Below are 10,796 nucleotides of genomic sequence, written 5' to 3' on the forward strand. Positions count from 1 at the left end.
CCATCTTTGGCAGGAATCCTACAGATGCAACGTTGTGTCCTTTCCAGTGCCTCCTACCAGGAGGTACATGATGATGTACCAGGAGGTACATTTTGAAGCTCCCTGACCATCTGACAAGATTCTTATTAAACGGATGTGTAACATAGGCTATCAGGAATTCTAGACCCCATTTCGAGGGATTCCATTTTGGTTTTGTTGTTGTCATACTTTGATCAGTGGTTGAGATGAAACTCTATTTTATAGGATTCCACTTAGGAGTGAAAGGAGACCCAACTCTTAGACAAAATGACTGACTTCATAAATAACTTGAGGGAAAAGCATGCTCAACATTTCTATTATGTGGAGAATGCCAGTTTACTGCTAATTTATGTTGCTCTTATCTCTTCCTTCATAGATACATCAGCTATATGGAAGCAGAAAACCAAACAGGAATTTCAGAGTTCATCCTCCTTGGATTCTCTGAGGAACCAGAACTGCAGCCTTTCATATTTGGACTCTTCCTGTCCATGTACCTGGTCACTGTGCTTGGGAACCTGCTCATCATCCTGGCCATCAGCTCTGACTCTCACCTCCACACACCCATGTACTTCTTCCTTACCAATCTGTCCTTGGTTGACATCTGTTTCAGTACCACCATAGTCCCCAGGATACTGGTGAACATCCATACAGAGAACAAAGCCATCTCCTACATGGACTGCCTCACTCAGGTATATTTTTCCATGTTTTTTCCTATCCTGGACACTCTACTCCTTACTGTGATGGCCTATGACCGGTTCGTGGCCATCTGTCACCCCCTACACTACACAGTTGTTATGAACCCCCGCCTCTGTGGTATGCTGGTTTTTATTACCTGGTTCATTGGTGTTATGACATCTCTCCTTCATATCTTGCTGATAATGCATCTGACCTTCTGTAAAGATCTTGAAATTCCACATTTCTTCTGTGAGCTGACACACATTCTCAAGTTGGCCTGCTCTGATACCTTCCTGAACAGCACTTTGATATATTTTATGACTGGTGTGCTGGGTGTTTTTCCCCTCATTGGGATCCTTTTCTCCTACTCACAAATTGCTTCATCCATAAGGAAGATGTCCTCATCTGGGGGAAAGCAAAAAGCATTTTCCACCTGTGGGTCCCACCTCTCAGTTGTTTCTTTATTTTATGGGACAGGCGTTGCTGTCTACTTCACTTCTGCAGTGACTCACTCTTCCCAGAAAATCTCAGTGGCCTCAGTGATGTACACCGTGGTCACCCCCATGCTGAACCCCTTCATCTACAGCCTGAGGAACAAGGATGTGAAGGGGGCCCTGGGAAGGCTCCTCAGCAGATCAGCCTCTTGTCTGTGGTAGATCCAGTGGCCTCCGGCCTAAGAAGTTTTGTGGGTACCAATGGCAGAAACTTTTTGTTCTGAAGTTCTTTTTTAAAAAATTAAAAAAAATTTGTTTTAATTCTTTTTTTTTTTTAAGATTGCCTCCTGGGCTAATATCTGTTGCCATCTTCTTTTGTTTTTTTTTTTTCCTTCTGTTTCTTCCCAGAGCCCCTCAGTACATAGTTGTATATTCTAGTTGTAGGTCCTTCTGGTTGTGCCATGTGGGACGCCACCTCAGCATGACTTGATGAGCAGTGCCATGTCCGTGCCCAGGATCCAAACCAGCAAAACTCTGGGCCTCCAAAGCAGAGTGCAAACTTAACCACTCGGCTATGGGGCCAACCCCTGAAGTTCTTACTCTTGAATGTCCCAAATTGTCTTGTTCTTTCATCCAGTCCTGAAGGATTATGGCTTTGCTCTCTGCTAGTTTTTAACACATTTTTATTTTCTTATTGAGGTAACGTTGGTTTACAACATTATATAAATTTCAAATGCTCATCATTATATTTCTATTTCTGTGTAGATTACATCATGCTCACCACCCAAAGACTAATTACAATCCATCACCATACACTTGTGCCTAGTTACCCCTTTTGCCCTCCTCCCTCCCCCTTCCCCTCTGGTAACCACCAATCCAATCTCTGTCTCTATGTGTTTGTTCATTGTTGTTTTTATTCAACGTGATTTTAAACAACTAATCTCCCTGTAATTTCTATGATGACCTGTCTACCCTATCTGCTGTCCAAAAATTCTGTCCTTGGTCTTCTTTCCTACTCGCACCCAGGTGAATTTTAGCTTGGATTTGAAATATTTGCTATAGCTTTGTTATCTCAAATGTTGGCATAGAGTGCTGAAACCATTGATTGTTCCCTTAATTTATTTCTATGTGTTTGACTGTGGAGTGTGTTGCTTATGTGGGTGTATCACCAACAGTGTTTTTCCTTTTTACTGAATAAAGTATGACTAAAACACATATCAAAATATAGTTGATATTTTAGTGCTCATTATATGGAAAGCCTATGCTGCTTTCTATATCTCATGTAATCTTCTTAAGAATTATTACCATCCCCATTTTAGAGGTGAGAAAATTGAAACTCGAAGGGTTAAAAAAATTCCCCAAAGTTACAGAGGGACCAAGTGGCAAAACCAGGATTCAAACCCAGAACTCTGACCCTGAGCTCATATTCTTACCCAACAGGCTGCACAGATTTTCATATGGATTTTGATGTTGTGTACACCTCTATCGTGGATTTTACTGCTAATTGATAATATTTCTGGTTATCCTTTCCTATTGGACATCCAAGAGAATTCCATTTCCCTTCTCCCTTGAAGTTAAAGGTGGTAATATGTTTTGATCTGTCCCATAAAATATGAGTGGAAGTGATGTATCACTTCTAGGCTGATCCTAAGCTCATGTGAATTCCCTGATCTTAATCAGCTGCTCACCATCTCTGGAGCTGTCTCATAGTCTACCAGTACTGTCCAATACGGTAGCCACTTGCTACACGTAACTATGTAAATGTAAATAAATTAAAATTAAATTAATAAAATTCAATTTCTCATCTATATTAACCATATTTCAGTCACTCACTAACCCATGTTCCTCGTGGCTACCATATTGGATGGTTAAGATGTGAAACATTGTCATTATCACAAAATAGTTCTATTGGACGGTGCTTGTCTACCCCAATATGGGGAAATACAATTTTCCTGGATTTCTCAGTGCTTTTGCAAAAATCTCTCACCTCCCGAGACACAGAAAAGTATATGAAATAAAGATAGAGAACATTTGCTTCCACCCCCACTAGAAATGTTTTGTTCTTGTTATATGAATTAAACAAAGATGGCCTCTATGTATTGGCCCTTAGGGTGTATATTTCTTCACTGCAGGTTGAGACTCTTTAATGCAGAAGCCCACCAGCACCAAACTCAAATTTTCACACATCCAGTTATTTTTAAAATAGCCAAAACTAGCAAAGTTTTAGTCATTTAGGACCTACTTGCTTTGCATACCCTAAAAAGACCTCACCAGACAGCTGTTACCTATCAATAAGATAGGGCCTTGCGACTTTGTCTTTTGGGGCTCTCTGATCCAGTGATTCCCCTGTGCTGTGGAGCAACATCACCTAGACACTTAAGCCCCTCTCCAAACGCCCTCTCCTTCAGGAGTTCTTGTCTATAGCCTTTGGACAGACTCCTGCTCTGAAGGACTTCCCCCAAATGCGAACCTGTCAGGGCATCACCCAGTAAAGGTGGTATATGCAACTATCCCTTATGGTCATATCTTTTCCTAGATCAGCCCCCAAATCCTTTGAATCCTTATAGCTCTTCATATAATATGAGAATTAAATCTGTAGCCATTTTTTAAGCTAGGTATTTTTATCCAAAAGGATAATAAAACTTCTTTTATCTCCTCAAGAAGCCCAAATGGTTATAGCTTGGACAAAATTCCTATGTTAAGCCCCAAGATACTAGGAACACCAGAACACTATCTCCTTAGAATGTCAGAAGGGAGAAGTTCCTAATAGATGCTTATGCAGATCTGACAAACTTTGGGCCATCAGTGAGGTGTTCTGGAGCATGGGTTGCCCTTTGGAAGAGTCCCACATTGGGCAGCAATGACCAGGCCCTATTACTCCAGGAAGAGTGTGGCCTTGAAAACTCAGGCAGATCCTGAAAGTGGTAATAGCTGGAGGCTGCCATCTAACCATATTCCTTGAAACTAAATGGCAAGCTCTTTCTTGAGAAGAGATCCAGGAATCACACCTCTTTGGCTGCCACTTTATTTTAGTGGCTATTTTAAAAGAATAGACTTCACCATTTTTTATTGACTAGGTATTTACTTGTTTCTTAAAAGTATGATTGATTCTAACATGACAAAACCATATGGTTTTGAAGAAATGTTTTAAATGTTATTTAATTTCCTCCTATTGTTTAGATTTGTTCTACATATTAGTAAGTTGATTTTAGTACATTATTGATTTCCATGAGATTTTCAAATCTTCAATAGCATATTTCCTAATTTTCACTTTATCATCTTTAAAATTTCCCCTATTTCTATTGTTAATCTTAGTTTATATGTTTGATTGTTCTTTATTATTTTTTTGGATAAGATTTGCCAGAAGTTTGAGTATTTTCCTCAGGAATTAGCCCTCCATTTTATTGATCAAATCAGTTGTTTGTTTATTTTTACTCAACAAATTCTATTTTTTGTTTCTGTTGGTTCTTCTTAAATTGGCTTTGTAGTACTTTACATCCTTTTTATAAAAATTTAATCTAAAAAAAGTTTGATCAATAAAACATTTTTTATTTATTTACTTGTAATGGTAATGTATTATAATTTTATTTGATAATTTTTAAAATTTAAAACGGGTATTTTATTTTAGAATGATCTTTCATGAAAATATAGAGAAAATAAAAATTAATTATGGGGGCCGGCCCCGTGGCCGAGTGGTTAAGTTCGTGCACTCCAGCTTCGGCAGCCCAGGGTTTCTCTGGTTCGAATCCTGGGCGCAGACATGGCACCGCTCATCAGGTCATGCTGGGGCAGCGTCCCACATGCCACAACTATAAGGACTCACAACTAAAAATATACAACTATGTACCTGGGGGCTTTGGGGAGAAAAAGGAAAAATAAAATCTTTAAAAAGAATAATTAATTATGATGGCTTCCATTACCCACACACGTGGGTATTATTAACATTTGAGTATTTTCTTTCTACATGTATATTTAAAAAAAAAATTTGCATCCTTATTTTATTATTCAAAATGAGAAAAAATTCTACCAAATGCCTTGACACAAGTAGAACATGAGTACAATATTTTGCAGGTCTTTTGATATAATTGGCATATTATAAAGTAACCACTAATTTTCTAGATAGTAGAAAATTATTGCTCCTGGGTAGTTTTTTCCTTTCATTATTATCATCACCATCATTATTATTTTATTATTTTACTGAGGTCATAACAGTTTATAACACTGTGAAATTTAAGTTGTACATTATTATTTGTAGGTCACCATATATATTTGTCCCTCTACCCCTTATGCCCACCCCCAACCTCTTTCCCCTCCGGTAACCATTACTCTGTTCTCTTTGTCCATGTGTTTGTCTATCTTCCACATATGAGTGAAATCATGTGATGTTTGTCTTTCTCTGTCTGGATTATTTCACTTAACATAATACCCTCAAGGTCCATCCATGTTGTTGAAAATAGGATGGGCTTGTCCATTATTACAGCTGAGTAGTATTCCATTGTAGATATATACCACATCTTCTTCATCCATTTACGGCTTGATGGGCACTTGGGTTTTCTATTGTAAATAATGCTGCAATGAACACAGGGGTGCATAAGAGTCTTGGAGTTGTTGATTTCAAGTTATTTGGATCAATATCCAGTAGTGGGATAGCTGGGTCATGTGGGTATTTCTATTTTTAATTTTTTGAGAAATCCTCATACTGTTTTCCATAGTGATTGCACCAGTTTGCATTTCCATCACCAGTGTATGAGGGTTCCTTTTTCTCCACAACTTATCCAACACTTATTTTTTGTCTTGGTAATTATAGCCATTCTATTAGATGTAAGGTGATATCTCATAGTTTTGATTTGTATTTCCCTAATGATTGGTGATCTTGAACATCTTTTCATGAGCCTGTTGGTCATCTGTATATCTTCTTTGGGAAAATGTCTGTTCACACATCCTCTGCCCATTTTTTCATTGGATTGTTCATCTTCTTGCTGTTGTGTTGTGTGAATTCTTTATATCTTTTGGTGAGTAACCCCTTGTTAGATACAGGATTCACAAATATTTTCTCCCCATTGATGGGTTTTTAAAATTTTGTTCCTGATTTCCTTTGCTTTGAAGAAGATTTTTAGTCTGAAGTAGTCCCATTTGTTTATTTTTTCTTTTGTTTCCCTTGCCTGAGTAGACATGGTATTCAAAAAGGTACTGCTAAGACCAATGTGAAAGAGTGTACTGCCTATATTTTCTTGTAGGAGTTTTATAGTTTCACGCCTTATCTTCAGGTCTTTAATCCATTTTGAGTTTATTTTTGTGTATGGCCTAAGATAATGGGTTACTTTCATTCTTTTACATGTGGCCATCCAGTTTTCCCAGCATCATATATTGAAGAGACTTTCCTTTCTCCATCTTATGCTCTTGGCTCCTTTGTCAAATATTAGCTGCCCATAGATGTGTGTTTTTATTTCTGGGCTATAATTCTGTTCCATGGATCTGTTTGTCTGTTTTTGTGCCAGTATCATGATGTTTTGATTACCATAGCTTTGCAGTATATTTTGAAATTAGGGATTGTGATGCCTCCAGGTGCTTCTTTTTTCTCAGGATTACTCTAGCTATTCAGGGTCTTTTGCTGCCCCAAATGAGTTTTAGGATTCTTTGTTCTATTTCTGTGAAGAATGTCATTGGGATTCTGATTGGGATTGCATTGAATCTCTAGATTGCTTTGGGAAGCATGGACATGTTAAGTATGTTTATTCTTACCATCTGTGTGCCTGGAATATGATTCCATTTCTTTATGTTGTCACTGATTTCTTTCAATAATGCCTTACAGTTTTCATTGTATAGGTCTTTCACCTTGGTTAAATTTATTCCTAAGTATTTCATTCATTTTGTTGTGATTGTAAATGGGATTGTATTCTTGAGTTCTTTTTCTGTTAGTTCATTATTAGAGCATAGAAATGCAACTGATTTTTGTAAGTTGATTTTGTTCCTTTGTAACTGTGCTGTAGTTGTTAATTATTTCTAGTAGTTACCCATGGCTTCTTTAGGGTTTTCTATATGTAGACTCATGGCATTGGCAAACAGCAAGAGCTTCACCTCTTGCTTGCCAATTTGGATATATTTTATTTTTTTTCTTGCCTAATTGCTCTGGCCCAAACCTCCAGTACTGTGTTAAATAAAGTGGCAAGAATGGGCACCCTTGTCTTGTTCCTGTTCTCAGAGGAATGGTTTTCAGGTTTTCACTGTTAAGTATGATGTTGGCTGTGGGTTTATCATATATGACCTTTATTATGTTGAGGCATTTTCCTTTTAATCCCATCTTATTGAGAGTTTTTATCATATGGATGTGGATCTTGTCAAATACTTTCTCTGTATCTATCAAGATGATCACGTGGTTTTCGTTCCCCATTTTTTTAATGTGGTGTATCACATTGATTGATTTGCGGATGTTGAACCATCCCTTCATTCCTGGAGTAAATCCCACTTGATCATGGTGTATGATCCTCTTAATGTATTGCTGTATTTGGTTTGTCAATATTTTGTTGAAGATTTTTCCATCTCTGTTCATCAGCGATATTGGCCTGTACTTTTCTTACTTTGTGTTGTCCTTTTCTGGCTTTGGAATCAGGGTAATGAAGGCCTTGTAGAATGAGTTAGGAAGTGTTCCATCTTCTTTAATTTTTTGGAATACTTTGAGAAGGATAGGTATTAAATCTTCCTTGAATGTTTGGTAGAATTCTCCAGAGAAGCCATCTGGTCCTGGACCTTTGTTTTTTGGGAAGTTTTTGATTACTGTTTCAATCTGTTTACTTGTGATTGGTCTATTCAGATTCTCTATTTCTTCTTGATTCCGTTTTGGGAGGTTGTAACAGTCTTAGAATTTATTGATTTCTTCTAGATTGTCCTATTTGTTGGTGTATAATTTTTCGTAATATTCTCTTATAATCCTTTGTGTTTCTATGAAGTCTGTTGTAATTTCTCCTCTTTTCTTTCTAATTTTATTTATTTGAGCCTTCTCTCTTTTTTTCTTAGTGAGTCTGGCTAAGGATTTCTCAATTTTATTTATCTTTTCAAAGAAACAGCTCTTTGTTTCATTGAGTCTTTCTACTGTTTTTGTTTTTTAATTTCAATTCCATTTATTTCTGCTCTAATTTTTATTATTGCCCTCCTTCTGCTAACTTTGGGCTCTGTTTGTTCTTCATTTTCTATTTCTGTTTGATGTAGTTTAAGATTATTTATTTGAGATTTTTCTTGTTTATTAAGGTGGGCCTGTATTGCTATGAGTTTCCCTCTTAGGACCACTGTTGTTGCATCCCCTATGATTTGGTATGATGTATTTTTGTTTTCATTTGTCTCCAGCTATTTTTTGACTTTTCCTTTAATTTCTTCATTGATCCATTGGTTGTTCAGTAGCATGTTGTTTAGTCTACATATTTGTTACTTTCCCAGCTTTTTTCTTGTAGTTGATTTCTAGTTTCATAGCATTATTCTCAGAAAAGATGCTTGGTATGATTTCAATCTTCTTAAATTTATTGAAACTTGCCTTATTTCCCAACATATGGTCTATCTTTGAGAATGTTCCATGTGCACTGGAGAAGAGTGTGTATTCTGAGGTTTTTGGATGGAATGCTCTCTATATATCTATTAAGTCCCTCTAGTCTAGTTTTTTGTTTAATTGCACTATTTCCTTGTTCACTTTCTGTTTGGATGATCTATCCATTGATGTAAGTGGGGTGTTAACGTCCTTACTATTATTGTGTTGTTTTTAATATCTCCTTCTGGGTTTGCTAATAGTTGCTTTATGTACTTGGTGCTCCTGTGTTTGGTGCGTATATAAGTATTATGTCTTTCTGGTGGAGTGTCCCTTTTATCATTTTATACTTCCACTCTCTGTCTCTCATTGCCTTTTTTATCTTGAAGTCTACTTTGCCTGATATAAGTATGGCAACACTTGCTTTATTTTGTTTGCCATTAATTTGGAGTATCATCTTCCATCTCTTCACTCTGAGCCTGTGTTTGTCTATAGAGCTCAGATGTGTTTCCTTAAGGCAGCATATTGTTGGGTCTTGTTTTCTAATCCATCCAGCCACTCTGTGTCTTTGGATTGGAGAATTCAATCCATTTACATTTAGAGTGATATTGATAGATGAGGGCTTAGTACTGCCATCGGATAACTTGTTATCTGGTTGTTCTGTTTCTCTTGTTTCTCTTTCTGTATGTTTCTGACTGCTAATTCAGTTTTGTGATTCTCTATGATGGTTTTCTCATTTTCTCTTTGTTTATCATTTGTGTGTCTGTTCTGATTTTTTGTTTAGTGACTACCATGAGGTTTATATGAAAGATCTTATAGATGATATAGTCCATTTTATGATAGACTCTTAACTCCTTAGTTTAAGTAATTTCCATCCATTTCCCCTTCCCTGTCTAAGTTATTGTTGTCACCACTTATTCTGTTTTGAGTGTGAGTTTGTGATTAAAATGAAGTGATTATAGTTGTTTTTGATGCTTTCCTTCCCTTTATCTTTAATGTTATAATTGTTTGCTATCCTGTTCTGATAGAGAGCTGCAATTTTCTGATTTTGTCTATCTATTTATCTCCTTGGTCAAGGCTTTGTAAACCCTGTCTTTTTTTCAGGTATGAGGGGCTTCTTGATCATTTCTTGTAGAAGGTGACTTGTGGCAATGAACTCCCTCAGCTTTTGTTTATCTGGGAAACTTTTTATTTCTCCATTGTATCTGAAGGATAGTTTCACTGGACAGAGTATTCTTGGCTGATTGTTTTTGTCACTCATAATTTTGAATATAGTGTTCCATTCTCTCTTAGCTTTTAAAATTTCTGCTGAGAAGGCTGCTGAAAGCCTAATAGGGGTTCCTTTGTACGTTATTTTCTTCTGCCTTGCAGCTCTGAATATTTTTTCTTTGTCATTGACTTTTGCCAGTTTTACTAATTGCATGCCTTGGAGAAGGTCTTTTTGCATTGATGTAATCAGGAGTTCTATTAGCTTCATTTACATGTAATTCCAGCTTCTTCCCAAGTTTTGGGAAGTCCCCAGGTATTGTTTCTTTGAACAAGCTCCCTGCTCTTTTCTTCCCATCTTCTCCCTCTTGAATACCTATAATTCTTATGTTGTATTTCCTAACTGAGTCAGATAAGTCTCAGATAACTTCTTCATTTCTGTTTAGTCTTCGCTCACTCTTCTCCTCCACCTAAAGCATTTGTATATTTCTGTCCTCTAAATTACTAATTCTGTCCTAATATCAGTTCTGTTTTTGAGGGATTCCAGATTTTTAAAATCTCATTCATTTTGTTCTTAATTTCCAAAATTTCTGATTTTTAAAAATAGTTTCAATCTCTTTTGTGAAGAATTCCCTCTGCTCATTAATTTTATTTCTGAGTCCATTGAACTGTATTTCTGAGTTTTCTTGTAACTCACTGAGTTTCTTTCTTGATTTCTCTGTTATTTAGATAGTAAATTTTTGTGACTTCAGGTTTGGTTTGTGGATACTTGTTATTTCCTTCTGGTCTAGACTGTTAATATATTTTTACATGCTGTTTGATGAGGTGGACTTTCACCACTGCATGGTGGTAGTATCTGGTCCCAGATTCCACCTGCCACCACTGGAGTGACAGGAGCTATGTTTTCTGAGCCCACTGCAATGCCTGGAAGTTGTGCCAGTCTAGTAGAA

General features: G+C 36.8%; 1 protein-coding gene across 1 annotated transcript; it reads left to right on the plus strand.

Moving 5' to 3' along the window:
- Positions 1 to 400: 400 nt before the first annotated feature.
- Positions 401 to 2,340, plus strand: LOC106823647 (olfactory receptor 7D2). Its single transcript, XM_014829472.3, has one exon. It carries the CDS (start codon positions 408 to 410, stop codon positions 1,347 to 1,349), a length of 942 nt encoding a protein of 313 aa, XP_014684958.1. The 5' UTR covers positions 401 to 407; the 3' UTR covers positions 1,350 to 2,340.
- The last annotated feature ends 8,456 nt before the right edge of the window (positions 2,341 to 10,796 follow it).

Source organism: Equus asinus, chromosome 20 (assembly GCF_041296235.1).
Source record: "Equus asinus isolate D_3611 breed Donkey chromosome 20, EquAss-T2T_v2, whole genome shotgun sequence".
Lineage (NCBI taxonomy): Eukaryota > Metazoa > Chordata > Mammalia > Perissodactyla > Equidae > Equus > Equus asinus.